General features: G+C 34.5%; 1 protein-coding gene across 8 annotated transcripts; it reads left to right on the forward strand.

Annotated features, from left to right (window-relative positions):
• The first annotated feature begins 1,988 nt into the window (after window positions 1-1,988).
• LOC18447424 (phosphatidylinositol/phosphatidylcholine transfer protein SFH13) lies at window positions 1,989-18,076 on the forward strand. 8 transcript variants are annotated; one of them, XM_088849337.1, is made up of 15 exons: window positions 1,989-2,277; window positions 4,118-4,230; window positions 4,570-4,870; window positions 7,136-7,235; window positions 9,013-9,279; window positions 9,465-9,542; window positions 9,663-9,764; window positions 10,074-10,123; window positions 10,235-10,361; window positions 10,703-10,780; window positions 11,075-11,188; window positions 11,773-11,944; window positions 12,591-12,970; window positions 16,271-16,391; window positions 17,590-18,076. In XM_088849337.1, exons 2-15 carry the CDS (start codon window positions 4,224-4,226, stop codon window positions 17,664-17,666), a joined length of 1,974 nt encoding a protein of 657 aa, XP_088705463.1. In that variant the 5' UTR covers window positions 1,989-2,277; window positions 4,118-4,223; the 3' UTR covers window positions 17,667-18,076. The 8 variants fall into 8 exon arrangements, with proteins under 8 accessions (XP_088705463.1, XP_088705465.1, XP_088705464.1 ...); XM_088849339.1 differs by having other exon boundaries at window positions 16,271-16,348; XM_088849338.1 differs by having other exon boundaries at window positions 10,235-10,334.
• Window positions 18,077-20,843: the final 2,767 nt, after the last annotated feature.

Genomic DNA, 20,843 nt, shown 5'->3' on the forward strand with positions numbered 1-20,843 from the left:
AACACCTCGGACTCACTTGAGTCTTTTGATTTTCTATATTTGTTTTGTTTTTTTATTTGTAGAATCACTTGGGGAAAATAAACAAAAGACCCGCGCCGAGTTGGAGCTCGATGTTTGATATGACAAAAGTCATAGACACGTTCAATGTATAAAAACCGATTTGTTGGGGTCGATTGTTCACGCACTAGTCCCCGTGTCGAACAGTCGGACCATCGATCCAGATCTACAGTGGAAATCCAAAAAAACCCAAAAATAGAAAAAGAAAAAACTCAAAGAGGGTTTTATGGATTACAATTCACTGAGATATCTAATTAAAAAATAGAAAAGCTAAAAAAAAAAAGAAAAAAAAAGAAAAGAAAAAGAAAGGGGGCTTTACTATCCAAATTAGGCGATTCAAGATCGAGATTGCAAATTTTAAAATAATTATGCATAGTGACTAAAACATTTCCCATCTCCCCCGCTCATGGCGTGCATCAGATAAACTTTTTATTATTATTGGGAAAAGGTGCAATCAACTACAATTACCAAGCAAAAAGATGATATCTTGGGAGGGTTTTGTTTTCTCCAGTGACATTCTAGTTGTAGGAAATGTGTCGTTATCGAGAAGGAAAACGATTGAGTCCTCGTTATAACCCACACCCGACAATAACGAGCGTACCCACCATTATTTAAATATATATTAATAATTAATTGTAGTGATTTTGCATAAAAACATCGCATTTTCCCAATTATTCCCTTTACCTGTTTTTATGCGAAGGCATCATGGCTTTATGTAGTGTGAGAGAGACAGCTCCTTAACCATTTACCAGAGTAATCGACAACTAAACGGCGCCTTTATACATCACATATAATAATATCTCTCTAGACCATGTACTCTCTCTCTCTAGACCATGTACTCTCTCTCTCTAGACTTATCCTGTACATCAACCCCTCTATTGTCATCTGCGGTCATTTTGTTCTATCAAAATCAGTCTTCAAAAAATTGAACCGGCCTTGGAAACCGGTGCAAGTAATTGGTAAATCGGCTTGTTCAACTGCTACCATCGGATAAATCCTGACTGATAAATAAAATATTAAAAAAATAAAAGTATAAAAAAATAAAAATAAAAAATATATTTAAATCATGATTATACAAAACATATCTAAATAAAATTAAAAATTATTTAACTTAGATTAAAAAATTGATTTGTGTCTAAAGGTATTGTTTTTTTTTTTTAAAATAATAAAATATAAAAATAATTATTAATAATGAAAACAATTTCCAATTTTCGTCAAAATGATGAAAAATATTGAAAAGCGTGTTACAAATAAATCCGATTTGAACAAGGAATAATAATTATGAAAAAAAAAACCAATCTTACTTATGATCAAATAAACATGCTATATTGTCAAATATTATCAATAGAGATGAGAAATCAAGAAAACTGTTATTCAATTATAATAAGAGATTCAATTTGATAATAATTCCTATTATCTTATTCTTTTTGAACAATTAACAATGATTTTCATTGATAAACGAAAAGAGGTTACAACTATTATTACCTCGACAACAAGTGTATGAATCTTCATTATAGTAGTTGTGAAAGTCTAGATTTCAAAATTTGGCTTCCTATCTACATATTTCTTTTCCTTTTAAATTTTTTGAATTTAAAAAACCAATTGTTTTACAGAAATTTAGTTTATTTCCCGACTTTACGATTAAAGTTATATTATGCCTAAAATCCGGGGCTAAAGCGTGTATGCCTAAAATCTCGAATTTATATAATCCAACCCCCAAATTTCGTTCAGAACTCTGAAATTTGGGCTGAATCCGTTATAACACTCACCGAGGATCAAAAGATCGTTGGCGATTAGTACTCCACTGACAAGTGCAAGGGCCGTTTTTTTTTTCACTATTAATAAATAGCAATAAAACAAAAAAAATTAATACAAAAGGAAAAAACAAGGAAGGACACCTATATAACGGCCATTAGAAAGAGAGAGAAGGCAGGAAAAAAGCAGAGGGGTTTTAGAGAGAGAAAGAAGAGAGATGCGCACCTTCCAATTTCAGGCACCTGTAGGCGCTAGAATTACTATCAAAACCCTAATTCTTTTTCTCTCTCGTCTAGCCCTTTCTTTCTCTCTATAAATTTTAGTGAATTTTGTTTTATAAATTATTGGAGAAAATCGTAGAGAAAGCTTGATTTTGGACTGTTACTTTGTCCGTGAAAAAGGTGCAGAAGCTGAGAAGTCACGAGCTTTGAGGGATTCTTACCTGAATTGGATCGGTTTTTTCCGGTATGGACACCGTGCTTGAACATTTAGCTGTAATTTTAGGTTTTTTCTCTTATTTTTCTTTATTTTGAGAGCTTTTTTGTTGTTTTGTGGTGGCATTTTGCTTTCCTGGATCTGTTAATGGTTTCTTGGTTTCAAAGGAAGAACATTGTGAAGGAAGAGAATCTTTTGAGGTTTATTTCCTGTTGTTTGGTTTTTAATGGCTTCTTTTGCCTTCGAATCATGAAATTTTATGGATCTTTACGAAATTACAAAGTTTTTGGCTTCTCTAGTCATCATTACCACAGTTTGAGAGGAATTAGGAGTTGCGGGCCTCCATTTCTTGTTAGTATGTTTTATGATTTACGGCAATTTTGTTTTTTTTTTGACAAGAGCAGCAAATTTTCTTTTATCAGGTCTTCTCTTTTTCTTCCTTAAGTCAGCTCAGAATCCACTAAATCATGGAACTTTCTTCTTTTTATCACATTTAAAAGAATTTTGTCTCTCCAGTATCATTGTTTTAGATAGGGAACAAGTTGTAATTTGTGGAAATTAAATGTTGTTTTCTTGAATATGTTTGTTATATATAAGGAGACAGAATTTACAGATTTGGTCTCTATTTTTTAAAATCAATGAAAAACTTTGCTGAGTCACCAGTTATTGCAGATCTGTATTAAATGAGATCGGTTTAAGATGGGTATTTTCATTTTTTAATATTTTCAGCAAACCAATTTATGAAGTTAAACTGTATATGCATTTAATTTTGTCAATATTTCTGGACCTTGATCTGTCTTTTGAATCTAGAGTACTTTGATGCTTCTGCTGTGTTAAGGGTTATGGAGTCCTGTGATCTGAGAGATCTTTATTAGAATGCAGAAGGTTTTGAGTTAGGCATCTATTTTCTTGTACTTTAGCTTAACAGGGGTAGTTGGACTTTTACCAAATTGTTAAATCCATTGCTTCCCTGAGCTCCTAGGCAGATGACAGACAGAGTAATATAATTATCCTCACTTTTAAAGAGTTAGAGTTTGAACCTCCAGATATGTTATTGCAAAAAGGAACTAATGTGTGTAAGTGTTATCTAGATATTCAACCAACAGTATCAGAAACTGGATTCTGTATTGGTGAAACAGTGAAAGTATTTGCTGAAGTTGGGGGTTTGCTTTTTTCCATTTAATATTTTTATTTTTTTGGTATATTTCGGGTACAATGAAAGAAAACACACTGTCATTTGTGTCATACTTCTACCACCTTTCATACTTAGTCGGAACTTTAAATGTATACCAGGGTTTAAATTGTATTTCATCTTGTAGCTGCAAGTTTCGGTTTTGACATAATAAACAGAATTTCTGGATTTCATGCACTTATTAAATCCAGAATTAAACTGAAATGAATTTTTCACAGAAGTTGGACTTGAATGCCAATTTGTGTTAAATTTGTTGTTCAAAATCGTATACAAGATGCAGGGTTAGATTCTTGATGAATGCCTGTATCGGATCATATATTTTCAAGTTTCAATTTCTTGAATTTGGTAGTTATTTCTCAAGGAGAAGGAAAACAATAAAGCTGACCTGGACTCACATACCAGAAGTCATTAAAATCGGTCTAGTTAGATATCCCATGGAGGTTAGGGTGATTTTAAGCTGAACAATGAACTTGGAAATCTGGGTTTCTATTTCTGGAAAACATTCAATTAGGCTAGTACTTGTTAGAAAGCTCTCTCTGTTGTGTATGTAAGTATTTGGTGATCTTTGTTTTGTATTCATGTCCATGCAACTTTGTACATGCTTAAGACTCATGTCTCACATGTTGATTTTTTAGTGTCTCCATTATATGTATTGAAAGACAGATAGTGCTTTTGTAGATCACTGAAGATAACCTACTGATGTGGATCAAAGAAAATGGTTATCATTCATTCACCTGAGCTTGATCTCTGAAGCCCACATATTGCTTATTGCATTGTGTGGGAAATGTCAGGTAACTCGCACATATAAAATGGTTTGTTTATATGGAGATTAATATTTCATGTGACACATGCATTGTGTGCTTTATCTTTAGAAGCTGAATGTTTTTCAAATTGTGCATATATTTTAAGCAAACATGAGATTGCCCAAGTTGGATCAATAATCTGCTAGGCATCTAAATATCCGAGATTTTTTTTTTTTTTTTGGGTTTCTCCTGCAATTCTTGGCATATAGTCACCGGATTAGGATTTTTGGTGGCTAGTCGGGTGACCCTTTTTTTGCACAATCTCTCAGTCCTGTAAAAAGAAGCAATGCACATTGTGAATGATATTCTTGGCTTGTTGGATTCTAGGCCTTGATTGCTTGCATGCTCAAGAGGAAAGGAAAGAGAGGAGATCGGATATGGAGAATTCTGAAGACGAGAGAAGAAGAACAAGAATGGGAACATTCAGGAAGAAAGCATTAAATGCTTCGACAAGGTTCACTCACTCTCTCAAGAAACGAGGGAAACGTAAAGTTGATTGTAGGCCTCCAGTGGCAATTGTAGATGTACGAGATGCAGAGGAGGAGCATGCAGTTCATGCATTCCGCCAAGTGTTGCTTCTCGAAGATTTACTTCCACCCAGGCATGATGATTATCATACATTATTGAGGTTAGTTTAATGTTCTAAAAGAAAAAAAATGTCATGTTTCCCCATCTTGCAAAAATAATTTTTTTTTTGTTCTTCTCATGTTTTCTTTCTGCGGGTTATTATCTTCATATTTTCTTTTTTTAAAAACTTGTTTTGAGGCTTTTGATTATTTTGGCAATCTGAACAACACTTTCATCCTTGTATCTTGACTTATTGATCTTTAAATTTGCCTATGTTCATTTTATATTTTGCAAAAATCATTTAATGACTTTGTACATTATATTTGTATTGTTCAATTTATTTTTCTGAGCATAAGTTTGCCACTGGAATTTTGTTTTAACTTGAAGTAAGGTTTCTATTGAATTATCTGCTAGGCATCAAAATATCCCAGAAATTCTTTCTTTTTTTTTGTTTTGCTTCTCCCTGCAATTCTTGGCATATAGCTGACAAAAATACATAGCTCTGTGTATGTAGTCTATGACCTAATCTGTAGTTTGAAATATGTACAATTGCCCCCACCACATAAGTTAAACTGTGACAAAGTACACAAAAAGTCAAACATATGGAAACAATGCTTTGTTATTCTCTTTCAAGTGTAGAAAATAAGACTTTGTTGTGATCCGTCTCGTGTGATTTGTAATAATAAGGGAAACTTACGTACGGACCGGTTTTTTTTACCATTATAACGGTATGGCCTGAAAATAGGCCGTTATTACCTGGAAGGATGCCTCCTTGATTTTTTTTTATTTTTTGCCAATTTGCCCCCGGTCCGATGTTTCAACCATCGGATTGCTTTATTTATCACTTTTTTTCAATGAAAAGAGGGAGTAAACATAGGGGACAAAACCTACACTATATGAGCCGGCAATGCCGGTAATTCTGTGGTCTAACTCTTTATCCGTTTTAGAGAGAGAGAGAGAGAGAGAGAGAGAGAGAGAGTTGGCAAGATGTGTGCAGGAATGGAAAAAGGAGGCTTTGGCTGAAGGTGCAATTAATGGTTATGGGCTTCCTTTAGTCTGAGCGAGCATAACGACTGTTAGAGTGAGAACATAGGTGGTCCAGCACCTCTAAGTTTCTCTCTTTCTCTCTCTCTCTCTCTCGAGATCATGTATCTGTAACATGAACTCAAGTTGTGAAGGGGCAGCGCTTTGTTTTTTGGCAAGCCTCTCTCTCTAGATTTAGGAACAATTCCTGCTGTTTTTTTGGCAAGCTTCTTTCTCTCAAGATTCAGGACCAATTCCTCCTGCTACTCACTGGAAACTCTGCTACATTATTGATGAGCTCTTGCCGAAAGAGCCACCCAAAAGCCTCTCTCTCTCATTTGCTCCAATTCTCTGCAGGGTCGTCTCTCCCATCATTCAAGACCAAGTGCCACTTAACTCCTGCCAATTAGGGCATAAGCATTCTCTCTCTCTCTTGCTCTCTCTCTCAGCCATTAATTTCACCTTCAGCCAAAGCCTCTTTTTTTCCATTCCTGCAAACATCTTGCCAACTCTCTTTCTCTCTAAACTCCTCTCTCTCTCTCTCTCTAAAAACGGATAAAGAGTTAGACCACAAAATCACCGGCATTGCCGGCTCATAGTGCAGGTTTTGTCCCCTATGTTTACTCCCTCTTTTCATTGAAAAAAAAGTATTAAACAAAGCGAAAACATCGGATGGGGGGCAAACTTGGCAAAAAATAAAATAAAATCATGGAGGCATTCTTCCAGGTAATAACAACCTATTTTCAGGCCATATCGTTATAACTGTAAAAAAACCCGGTCCGTACGTAAATTTCCCTAATAATAAATTTGTCTTTCTTATTGTGATGATTGATCTACATGGGAAGAGATTCAATCTAAAGTATCATTCATCATCATCAAAGCCTTTTCCCAGTAATCTGAAGTATCATTATCACGTATAAAACATTATCAGTCAAAATTGATATTATGATAGGAATGGGCTTGGGCTTGGGCTTGGGTGGTAAGTAGAGCCAGGACATGACGTTGTGGGTTCCAATCCTACCAACTGTACCTGTTAACATGTGAAAATGAAAGAAAAGAAAAAAATGATATTATGGTAAGTATTGGGATATTTCTATCATAAGATCATGATATTCAGATGTCACAATATTATGTGAATTTTGTTTTCTATGAAACTGTAAGAAATTACAGAGATTGTGGTTGTGATTGATGAATCGTCTTTTAATGCTAATTTTTTAGGTTCTTATTTTTGTCTTCTCCATTGTATGTACTTGCCCTTCTTTGCTATAATATCATTTCTGACAAAAGCTACTAACTGGTGTAGGTTTTTGAAAGCAAGGAAGTTTGACATAGAAGAAGCAACAAAAATGTGGGTGGAGATGATTAAATGGAGAGAAAAAAATGGGATAGACACCATCCTTGAGGTGACTGATGAACATTGTAGAAGTTATTATTGTATTTTTCTTTTTGCTATGAAAGAGCAATTTAATTTTTAAGAGGAGCAATTCAGCATGCAAAACTTTTAGTTTGATTTGATACAAAACATCATATACCTCGGTTATTAAATGCTTATTTCAATTCAAGTTGTGCCCGTCTCATACATCATATTTTCGTAATGGTTTGATTTTAATTCAGTACTCTATGGAACTTGTTGTGATCTAGTAACTAGCTTCATTTAACTTCTTCTGATATGGTTTAGTTTATATCTTCTCATTGTTCATTTCTTTTTGGATAACTGACCTGTTTTGGTGGTTAAATGGTACTTAAAGCTCATTACTATAATGGTGGTGATATTATGGTATCTCATGGGAGACAAAGGGAATCCTATGAGCTCAAGGAAAGTGCCGAGAACCCAGTCTTGTTCAGCACATCGACTGATTTTTTGCCTTATGTCAGAATATCTTTTGATACCATTAAGCGCAAGCTTTTTTGAACTCACATTGATATGTTGTGGCTTATATTATTCATAGTGTATGCATTGATAATAAAAATTTATGCTATATTATAATTTGTGGCATGTGTTGTCCAAGGTGCATGCTCTCCACACTTACATAAATGTTTCATAGAGTCGTAATCAAAACACGTATAGTTACCACAATCATATAAATAACTCATAGAGATAGTAGTGTCCTAATAGATATAATCTTAAAAAATGCTTCATTGAGTCATATTAGATATGATAATGGAGCCCTAATAGACAACATTCTCAACAAATTGGGGCTGCTATAAAAATCATCTTTCATATAGACAACAGAGTGCCGTTGTAGATGATGTCCTCTGCAAAGTAGGGCTACTATTAAACTCTCTCAGCCACCCCCCCCACCCCTCAACAAAAAGGCAAAAAAAAAAAAAACCCTCTACCTCCCTCCCTCGCCCCTGATAGATGAAACCCTCTCCCTTCCACTTGAGATAACACTGATAGATGAAACACTTAGTGGTGGTGCTTGAATTGTTTTGTCTCAAGCTAAATTCATCGTTTGGTTCGACTGTTATATATTGACGAAGTTGTTTCTCGGAGAGAAGTGATACTTCAAAAGAACCAGCAAAGTCTCTCCAAGATCTTTCAGACAACGTGGGACTGCCCATGTTGTGCTTTTCTCTAACTAAAATTGTCTTGTTCTCTCCAATATTGGCTATCATTTTCTCTAGAACTAAATAATCGTGAAACAAAGTGCTATGAAAAGCTTTCACTGATGCAACTGTAATACATAATTTCATGATTTTTTTGCCCATTGAACTTGGCCATTGGAAAACTTGCTTTAGGTTGTATTCCTATGTTTTCCCAAATTATAAACATCCTAAAGCCCATCATGTGATGACAAACGCAACATTATGTTTTACTTGGTTGACTCTGTATGTTGCCATTTCATCTTTCGCATACTCGTCTGGATGGTTCTCTTACATTTCTTCAGATTTAGTTGATGGTCCTTGATAATGTAGAATTAAGTATTTAATAGAATTATTCTGTTACTGTTCCTTTACTGTATGCTCCTTCAAAGTCTTGGTACTTTTTGATGTTCCTTTTTGTTATGGTGCTAGAGTTTGCTGACTTAAGTAACTCTTGCTCATGATTGTTCAGCTCTGTTCCTTCACTGGAATGTTCCTTCACCATGTAGACCATGTTTAGATCTCTTTTATCGGTTTTGTCTTCATTGCCTTCTTAATTTTCTGCTGAATCCTTAGCTTTCGATCTGGTTACAGGACTTTGTATATGAAGAACTTGAAGAAGTTCGGCAACATTACCCCCATGGCTATCATGGAGTCGATAGAGAAGGAAGACCAGTTTACATTGAGAGGCTCGGCAAAGTTGAACCTAACAAGCTCATGGATATCACTACTATGGAAAAATTCCTAAAATATCATGTCCAGGAGTTTGAGAGGGCTCTGATTGAGAAATTTCCGGCTTGTTCAATTGCAGCCAAAAGGCGCATTGCCTCCACAACAACGATATTGGATGTGCATGGGGTGGTACGTTGATAATGATATTTCCATCTGCACCTTTAAAATGTCATGTTTGCATCCATTGATGTAAAGATAACATTTCAATTCCACAATGAGTTAATATGCAATTGTTATCTTCTCTGAAGTTCATTTGCATCTCCTAAATATGGCAAACCTGCTTTTGGTGCTGACTTTCTAAGTAATTTATGTAGGGTTGGAAGAATTTTGGCAAGACTCCTAGAGACCTTCTAATGCACATGCAGAAGATTGATGGTGATTATTACCCTGAGGTATTCAACTTTTTTTACTGAGATCCACATGGCACAAAGATTGGCTTTTGCATGTAATGTTTTCACTAACTTTGGACCTTCAAAAGAAGAAATGCATTCATTTTGGTGTATTTCCTGCAGACCTTGCATCAGATGTTCGTTGTAAATGCTGGTCCAGGCTTCAAAATGGTATGGAACTTTGTAAAGGGTTTCCTTGACCCAAAAACTACTGCAAAGATACATGTAAGAGGGTTATCCATATCCCTGGTACTTTGTTTGTTATCCCATTTCCTGTCTTCTAGGGTGTGTTTGATTGTGGAAGAGGGGGGCTGCCAAAGCCCCCTCTTGTACAAAATATGGAAGCTGCCCCTTCCATGCTTTTCCAATAGGACCCGTGGAATGCCATGCTTGCATCTTGCAGCTTCCATGGGCCTGTAACAAACAAGGGAGTTGTTTTGATGGAACTTGTCTCCCACTACCCAGAAGTTCTACTAAAACAAACACGGTCTTAATATGAAAGCTTCTGGTAACCATCAGAATATGGTTTTTCAGGTATTGGGAACTAAATTCCAGAATAAACTACTTGAAGTCATTGATTCAAGGTGTGTGAGTTCTTTCTTCTTTCTTGAGTTGGTATACTATATTTCTATACTGGCATCCTATATAGGAGTACTGTATTCTCTTTGGACTTATACTTTCTTGAATTTTTTCAGCCAACTGCCAGATTTTTTGGGTGGTTCATGTACATGTTCCATTGAAGGAGGGTGTCTCCGATCTGATAAAGGGCCATGGAAAGATCCTGAGATTATGAAAGTAGGAAGTCTGTCTGTTCATTTAACGGTTAGAAATACTCTTATTAAGTTTTAATGAGTAACATTTCTTGGCACATTAATACCATATGGCACACAATTACTCTATCATAGAGCCAATGGTGGCTTTAAATTTTTCGATTCTGCATGATAATATCTGATTTTTTCTGTGTTTCTTCAATCCATAATCAAAATCATAGTTAGAAATACACTCAATGTAATGCTTCTGGTTTCTTTGGAAAATCTTTTTCTTCTACCTTTTTTTTTCCTTTAACATGGTTTTTGAGTCCTGTCTGGCCTTTATCTGAATGCTTCGGACAAAGTATCTGTAGCCTTGACTTAGAAAAAGATATTTGACATCTTCCTCTGCAGCTTGTAGCTGAAACATTTGGAAGAATAGCAGATGGAGAACAGAGAATTGAGTCCCACATGAGACTGCGATGTCTGAGGGTTAGTTCTTAATATTCGTGAGATTTTCGTCATTCCGTTGATTTCTTTGTTACTTCACCATCTGTGATTTTCTTTACCTTTTTTCTGAAATTATTGGATGATATCCTTTTGGATATCTTCTAATGTTACATATGGCACTCTTTTTAATTGCTTATATTACAGATACATAATAAATGTGTCCACTCATTTACCTTGATATTATTCTGTTTTGTTTGGTAAAATGCGTTCAGTACACTTGTGTAGATTGAGAGAAGGATAGATGTTTATTAGATGTTATCTTTTCATTATTGTCAGGGTAGAAATAGTGATACATCCACTGCTGAGTCAGGATCAGATGTAGATGATCTCGGTTCTCCTACTGGACATAGGGGCTCGGGGTTTACACGTTTGGCTCCGGTTCATGAAGAAGTGAGTTTCTCCTCAGTTCTGCTTTGATGGAAAAAAAAAAAAAGAAGAAGAAAGAGCTTGCTTCAGATATGAGTAGTCCAAAAATTCATCGGCAACCTATATTAGTGTAAAGCATTGAAATCAGTGTTTCTAGCAACTAGTTCTATAAACTAGTAATGTGAGTCATGTTTTCAATTGAATCATAGCACAATGTGGTTACATTCGAATTACTTTTATATTATGAAAATGTCTCATATTTTGGTCCTCTCTGGAGAAGATGTTCCCCAAGGTGGGTTGAATACTCAAATTGGCTTTTTTAACTTGAAATAGAATTGTGCACACACACACGCATGCAGAGTTCATCCAATGCAATTATTCTATGGACTTCCCTAGTCATTCCTGATGTACTCTCTCTCTCTCTCTCTCTCTCTCTCTCTCTCTCTCTCTCCCCCCTCCCCCCTCCCCCCCCCCTGTTGAGCCATGCATGTGCACCTACCCACTCTCAAGTACTAACTATGCTATTTTTTAGTAGGATTCATTTTTTTTAATGCTGCTCTCTATGTGTATTGAGCTCAATTCTTTCCTGAACTCTCTCTCATGTACAGTTTACACAAGTGAGGACCACGGATTCAGCTTCCTACCATAGCTGCAATGACCACTTTGCTGTTGTTGATAAAACTGTGGACTGCAATCCAATAAGAGTGGAACCCACTGTATCACCACCTCTTTGCAGAGAAGATGTGCGGCGGCGCAAGTGCAAAACCACGACTGTAGAGGGTATTGATTTTACTTTGCTGTTCTTTATAATTGTCAATAGCCTTAAAGCTTTATAATTTTCAATAGCCCTAAAGCTCATGCCTAACCTATCATTCATCTCTCTCTCTCTCGCACCCCCCCCCCCAATGTATAAAAAAAAGCTGTGGTCATAAGTCTTATCACCATCCAATCAAACAATGGACATCAATTGAGAGAGAGTGGGAGCCACCATAACATGGCATGATCCAGTGGTAGCTTCTGTTCTCTCTTCCTCCAATCCATGAATTCAATGGCCGACGGTAGCACTTTCCTCATTGCTTTTATTTATGATAAGATGGACCATAAATTCTTTCCGATGTTTGTCTGTGTGCAATGGTGTGTGTACAGTGTCCATGTCCAATTGTGTTTGTACAGACCAGAGAGAGAGAGAGACCTCCTATCCATGAATTCAATGGACGATGGCAACACTTATCATTGTTGCTTTTATTTATGATAAGATGGACCATAAAATCTTTCCTGTGTGCGTGTGCAATTGTGTGTGTACACGCCATATATATATATATATATATATATATATATATATATATAGAGAGAGAGAGAGAGAGAGAGAGAGAGAGAGAGAGAGCAATACAAATTCTGCCTAATTACGCCCTTCTCCTGGCTCCAGGCACTCCAGTCATTAATTCCATCAACCCTAAGAATGGGGTGGTGAGGTTACTTCCACGTGTTGCGGAGGAGTTGATGGCACTCTTGCTCAGAATATTTGCAGTTTTCCGAATTCTCTTTCATAAGTTTTCAAGGAGAGAGAGTGCCCGTGTTTCTGACGTGTCTTCACCACCCAATTGCGAGCATAGGGATAAGAATAAAGAGAGAGATGTTGAGGAAGTGAAAGTGCTTCCTTGCCTCGAGCGTCTTCAGATGCTTGAGGCAATGCTTAGTGAATTGAGTTCTAAGGCAGTAGGGATCCCAAAGGAGAAGGAGACTATGCTCATGGAGTCTTTGGACCGAATTAAGGGCATTGAACATGACCTTGAGAAGACGAAAAAGGTCAGTCCTCAGTTTTCTTACTCTACTATTCTGTGTTTCCTTTCCTTGAAACATAGATGCTTGCACACTCAAACCACATCCGTGTTGGCCCAATTGGTGGGAATCTTGGATGTGTGGCATGACGACTTCCCCAGAGGTGTATTAATGCTCTTGAGGGCAAGTTTATGTTTGGATTCTTATGAGATGCAATATGCTAGTATATATATATATTATATATAATATACATACACACTAGTGATATGCATGTGCGTTGCACATGTCCTAAATATTGATCACGAAAAGAAATTTTTAATTTTAAATTGGCATATTCGATTACAGATAGTAATAGAAAGAGAGAATTTGTTGGATCCATCTTCACATATCGGCTTCTATTAGATACTATTTTTATTTTATTTTAATTATATTATTTTCTAACCGACTCTAAACTTATTATTAATCAATATTAATAACTTTCTTATTCACTTATAAGTAAATATTGTTCTAGAGAATTAGAAAATAAAAATGCAAAAACATATAATATAAACTTCAAAATGTGATTCTACTTACGACTTACATTTTGATGTAATTAAAATATAATTCCAATTAGAAAAATAAAAATGCAAAAACATATCATATAAACTTCAAAATGTGATTATAATTCTACTTTTGACTTTCATTTTGAGGTAATGATTTTTTTGAAAATATAATTCCAATTCCATTATTTACATATCTAATTTGCATTTACTGTGAATTACTATCCTGGTTTTCCATTGGAAAAAGTTATATCAATTGTCAACCTTATACTGTACAAGTAAGGTGCACCTAAAAAACCACTAGAGAATGTTGTTCTTATGGTGAAAAACCAACCTCAAATCCATCATCTCGACCTCAAGATTCATAAACATGAAAAAAAAGGGATGTCTAGTCCTTAAACTAGTTCATTTTCTAACATATTATATGGACTGTCCATTTTCAATATTTTTAAGTGCTTATAGATCTTCTTGATCACCACCATTTCTGGAATTTTAAATTTCATAATTAGGGGCAACGATAAATATTCATATTCTTATGATCGCAAGGCTTTGAGGCACCAAAACTGTATTTTCAGCATAGTTTTGAGGTACACTTTACTTCAAGAGTACAAAGTTGACACCTTATATAAACCTCACCCTTGACCTCTTTGTACATATTCAATTATATCATTCACTGATATAAAATATTTTTACTTATATTGGTAAATACATTATTTAGTTATAAATAAGTATTATTTTAAAAATTGGAGAAACTAAACATACAAAAAAGAAAAACCAAGAATGAATTATTTATTTATTTTTTGTATTTTTGATTTATTAATTTTTTACTATATCTGTTTTCTTATTTTTAATTATATTATTTTTAAAATACTTGAAATTGTTTTAAAATAATATTAGCAAACAAATATGAGTAAATACTATTTTGAAAAATTAAAATACTATTTTGAAAAATTAGAAAAAATAAAAATACAAAAAAAACATGTCACACTATTTATTAACAAATAACCTATAATAATTAGATATCTACTGCAATTAAAACTAATAATAATGTTGGTATACATCTCAAAAAAAATCACAGGGATATATATGCCTTTCTCTTTATACTATGCAATTGAATATTAAACAATATGTAAAAATTGACATCTAAGTAACTTAGAGATAATATTTTTTTTGATAAAACCTAGAGATGATAATATTATGATCATAATTCAATTAAAGTAATAAATTCTATAGAGAAGATTAGAATTTGTTTACTATAATAAATAATTATAGAATTCACTTATATGATTATGAGATATGTAAAATATTTAATTAGGATTCTAATTAGTTTTGTAATTTATTTCAATTATATATTTGGTATAATTAATTGCATCTATATCTCACGATTTTGAACATTATAACAATTACTATTACTATTAGTTATTATAATGAAGTAGTTAGTTTAAACAATTATCGATGAACTACATTGTAAAAAATAGAATAGTTATATGCAAATTTCAATTATATATTTGGTATAATTAATTGCATCTATATCTGTCATGATTTTGAACATTATAACAATTACTATTACGATTAGTTATTATAATGAAGTAGTTAGTTTAAACAATTATCGATGTATTACATTGTAAAAGATAGAATAATTGTATGCCAATTTATATGACTATCACTATAATATTAGACTGGATTAGTAAAATTAAGTTAAAATTTAAATAGTGCTTCATAATGATATTTTTTATTTCTTATGAAATTATAACTAACGTCTTTATAATAAATAACTGTTCTATATAAGAAGAAAAATCCAAAAACTTGAGTCATTTAAGAGAGAGAGAGAAAGAGTGAGAGAAAGAGAGAATTCGTTAGGGGGAAGAGATGGGGCATGCATGGAGAGAGAGAGGGAGGGAGGGAGAATAAATGTTTATTATAAATGCTTTACAAGTGAAAAACCATAAATAATAACAAATAACTATATTGTAATAAATGATACTATGAGAAATAATAAGTTACATGGGAAAGGGTAATGCTCATTAACACATGTACATCATCTTATTGGAATAATAATGATATTAATTAATAAATGATAAGGATAAACTAAAAATTAATAACAAACAAAAAGGATAAACGAGGAATAGAAAAAGACTTGTGTTACAATAACAAAGGGGGATCTCCTCTCGTTTTATATACATGTACATGTGTGTGTGTGGGGACAAGGTTTCCATGAGTCCTAGGACACACATGTAGATATGCTGCCCCCCTTTTTGATCTATTTTTTTGATGGAATTTGGACCTAAGTTTTTCTATATATATAGTCTCTAATATGTAGATTATTAATATATAAAAAACAAAAAAATTCAAACGCTAAAAAGATAATTTTTTTCAAATTTTTTTTGAACTATTAGATTTTAGTCTCTTAGGAGGGATGTTTGATACCTCGGGGGACACAAATGTAGAAATGCGTCCCCTGACTCTTAGACTACTTTTCATGTATATATATATATGTATACATCTTTATGGGGCTGAAGTGCCCTGTCTTTTTATATGAGATAGGATAATATCTATTGCACACACACGCTCTGTGATAATTGCACAAGCCTATTATCAAAACTCCACCGCTTTTTAACTGATAGTGCTAGTGTTGGGAAACTGCTTTAACCTTTCAAATAAGGGTCTGGATGCATCGATTGACAATGCATGGCAAATCTGGGGCCTTCATTATACTTAAAAAACAGGATTGTTTATTAAAGTTCTTAACGCATATATTCATATTTGTTTTGATTGTTTATGTATACAGGTGTTGCATGCCACAATGCTAAAGCAGGTGGAGCTTGCACAATCCCTAGAGAGCCTGGAACATTCCAGAGTTAGTAGGGTAAATGAAAATCCTATTGCTTTCTTAAGACATTCGGTTGAAGGTATTTTGTTGAATTTGAAAGATAGGGGCGAAATGGGAATTGAAAGTATACAATGATCTATGTGTTCATAGAAAGCTGTGGTCATGTATGTTGTTGCTATCAAATGGTTTGGACACGGATGGAGAGAGTGTGGGACCCATGAAAAACATGGCATGACCGGAGTGGGATCCCATTCTCTTCATGGCCATCCACCAATTGATTGGATGCTGACAAGGCCTATGACCAAAGCTTTTCCATGATCATATCAGTGGTTAAAACAAGGACTCGGGAAGGAACTTGTTAGTTTCCTGAGCCATCAAAAAACTTGAAGTTGTCCATCTCTTTTGGGGGAACACCCGAGTCCTAAAAGATTAATAATAAAACATTGGAACTGCTGAGACTTGACTGGTTCCATGGCTTTGCTTTTGGACTTGGAAGCCTGCTGCCAAGCCTGAGCAACTCGGGTGAGACTCGGAGTTGTTGAGTTTGAATGTTGATTCTCTAGATTATTATACTTTCCCTACGTCAAAAGAATCATCATCATTGTCAGAACCTACTTCAAAAAAAGAATTCTCAATTGTCAAGAGTCTAATGGAAATCCCACCAGTATCCAAAAAGCAACTGTCCATAATCTGAATAGCTGAGATTTCTAACACCAACCGCCCTGCCTCCGAACCCCTACAACATCAGGGAGTGCACCACAATTCTATTTGGGCTTTGTTGATGACTAGCTAAAAATGATGAGAAGATGGTCATCTGTTATTACTTTTTCTCTGATGAGAAAAACTTACTATTGTCATTTGCCAACAATTCTCATTTCGGATTGATATGACCCCATGAGGATATGTGGTTTGGATGAGCTAGTTGAATTTTTATCTAAGAATGATGAGCTATTTGAAACTAGATCAAAAGAACCTGAATGAGATATTTAGTAGTTCAACTCTTAGGTGTGATTTGATATTTCCCTTATATTTGTTATGCTTGAAGAGTTGGGGACGGGCAGTTAGCCTCCAAACCTTTCAGTGCCTGTTAAAAAAATTCAACCGACTCTGTCCCCTCACTTTCCCATAGTTTATATTCTTAACTATTGCTGAAATTGTCAATTTGAAAAATGGAATTCTTTTAGTTTTCTTTAGAAATGAACATTTGGATATTTTCTTTATCTTTGAGCACAAGCATCTGGCTTATTGCCCTTGCCCCTTTCACTTTTGCATCGCAGGGGACATTTTGTTTCAGGTGAAGAACAGATTTTTGAAGGCAAAGAAGGATGCGATCTTAAGATTATTGGACATGTGATCTCAAAATTATCAGCGACTTTCTGGCCATCTTTTGGACAATTTCATCATTACACTGGAAAAATGGCATCATGAGCAGGTGGTCCATAGAAGCTAATGTTGAGATGGGTCAGTGAAGTTGAGAGGGGTTAGTGAAAAGAAAATCAAAATTTCTGGAATAAGGATGGAGAGAGAGAGAGAGAGAGAGAGAGAGAGAGAGAGCTGTCCTTTTGATCTTTTTATAGTGTGTATAGATCTTCATCAACCTCAGGAAGTAAATTCTAATTCTTTCTTTTTCAGAGCATGGGATGTAATTAATTTTGGTCTGATTATCATTTTTATGGTTGTCAGTTTTGCTAATGGGTTCTATTTGGGCTTTGTTGATGACCAGCTAAAATACTTTGGAAGTGAAATTCTCTTCTATTCACAAAAGTTTCAAGCCCATTAACCACAGTGAGTGAAATTACAACTGGCTGTGGTTCTGCTGTCATTGTGGGATTTAGGAATCGTGTTTTGGTTCGAGTGGTTGGCAATTGACATTAGTAACATCTATATATATATATATCAAATTCGATTTCCATTATTGCAAAAATGGCTATTGGAGATGGAATGCATGATCAATTATTTGCGGGGCCTGAAAGGTTTATGATCGGTTTGTTACAAAGAATGTGAACCCCTACAGTGCCTTTAGTGTATGACTATAAATCGATGCAGCTGGGAAGATCAAATCATATGGGTGTTCACACCTGTATGAAGTTCTCTTTATCTTCTTTATAATGATAGACCACGCACCAAAGCTGATACTAATATTGGTTTTCAATTGTATGGAGATTTGCTCTCCTTCCTAAATCTAAGCCTCCACCTGATTGTTAGGCATTGGTAGATAACTTTGAAAGAGCGACCGTTGCCCCATAGTCGCTTCATGTGTAAAGGAAATGAAGATACTTGTGGCCAATTGTACATAGGACATGGTTTCTATGTGTCCATGTAGAAATGAGTCCCATCTTAAAAATCTATTTTGAGATGGATTGTCCGACTTGATTTTTAAAGACACGTAATATCTAACATGAAGAACATGAATATGAAAAAACAAATAAAATTTGAAAATATCTAACATGAAGAACATGAATATGAAAAAACAAATAAAATTTGAAAATTATAAGTAGTAATTTTTTGAAAAAATATTTGGACTGTTAGTTTCAATTGTTTTTAGATGAAGCACTTTTGTTTTATACCTCGGGGGATACAAATGTAGAAATTCATCCCTTGATGCATGAAACATGAAACAATTTTCCTTGTATAATATATAAATACATTGTCTTTTATAAACCACTCTTGTTGCACCTTTGCAGGGTATCAAAGTTGATAGAACATTCCCCACAAACCCCATTTGCAAAGAAGATGAGGTGTATGTCTACATGGGAAAAGTTTATATTACTTGGAGGGTGATTCTATTTTTTGGATCGGGTCCAGATCCACGCAGATCTTAATCTGGATCTGAAATTATACATGCAATCTGGATTTGGATTCGATTAGATCCAAAATCTTTGGATTTGGATCCAAAAACTATACATGAGATATGGATTTGATCCGGATCTAAAAACTATACATGGGTACCGGATTAGGTCATCTGAAAGTTTAAAAAATTATAGATATTATATATATAAACTAATAAATATATAACTATATATAACACTATATATATATATATATATATATAAAGTCTTCCCAACACGTATAGGTAAAAATGAACAGTGATTTCGTCTACCTTCATCACCATCCAAAAGTTCATCGCACCGTCACGATTGTCTTATACTGTTTCATTTTTCATTTTTTTTATACATATCAAAATGATTTGAAATTTGGAGCGTATGTACATCTTAGTGAGGCGCACTTAATAAAAGTATAAAAATAATAATTCGTGAAAAAATATTGATAAAATAATATTGAAATGTTTTGAGGGTATTTTGGTCAATTTATTTCATGTAAAATATTTTTTTGATATTTTTCGTATGTTCGCCTATTTGTTATGAACACACACGCTTCAAATTTTAGAACATTCCTATTTGTAGTTGAAAAATAAAACACTACTGGACAATCGTGACCGTGCGAGGAACCTTGGATGGTGATAAAGGTAGGCGAAATCACTGTTCATTTTTGCCTATAGGCGTTTTGTAGTATCTTCCATATAGGGTTTGTCTAGGGTTATGTGAAGTTTAGATTATCCCATATATATATATATACTATTTTAAAAATTGGGTCAGATACAGATCAGATCCACATGTACCTAGATCCGATCCGAATTACTATTCAGATCTACATTTTGGATCTAATTTCGGATCCATATCTAAATCCGAATAGAATCCCAAATTTGAGTTTCAAATTCAAACAGGGTACATTCTCAACCATAGACTAATCCTCTTTTTTGGGAAAGATAATTGGGCATTCACATAAGCCCCATTTTGAGTCTCTCTTTTTATGGAAGAAAAAAATTTCCCCTATAGATGCGCCTAAGTGGGTGGTCATGGCACACCATTATTCACGGCTGTATTACATTTTTGGACCCTGCTTGGGGATATACCACTCAGAAGTGTCATTTTGTCCTAATGTAAGCAAGAATCGATAGGAAAAATTAGGGATTCTCCCAACTTTGATCCGAATACAAATTAAGATTTACTCTCTGTACAGAAAATGAGAAAGATTAAAGGGCAAGCAAATTATGTTAGTTGACATCATCGCTTCCTGCCAAACAACTGGAATCTCGCAAAAAAGCCTTAAAAACTTGTTAAATATTGAATAATGGTAGATATACAGGGAATACTTGAATAAATATTTTTGTTAAAATAAGATAAAATAAAGAAAAGCAGCACAAAATTTAACTAGGTAGGACAAAAAACCCGCCACAAGTGTTGGGGCTTGGATTGGACCGTTGGATCAAAATCAAATCTGTAGATGGTAAATTTTTCCTCTCGAATCTAGGCAATTCGTATGAAGTAATTTTTTCCTCTCTTATTTTTCCTATTTCTACCCAATTCGGACCGACCCAGATCTGATACAAATCACCGATCTAATGGTCCAATTGGTTGTGAATGATCGCACTACCGATCTAGGTTTTAAAACACTGAGGGATACTAAGCTAATGCTCTTTCTCATATTTTGTGGTGAGTTTTGGGGAAAACTTCAACCAATAATATCTTCC

This window comes from Amborella trichopoda, chromosome 10 (assembly GCF_054954075.1).
Source record: "Amborella trichopoda isolate Santa Cruz 75 chromosome 10, AtrichopodaSantaCruz75HAP2 v2.0, whole genome shotgun sequence".
NCBI lineage: Eukaryota > Viridiplantae > Streptophyta > Magnoliopsida > Amborellales > Amborellaceae > Amborella > Amborella trichopoda.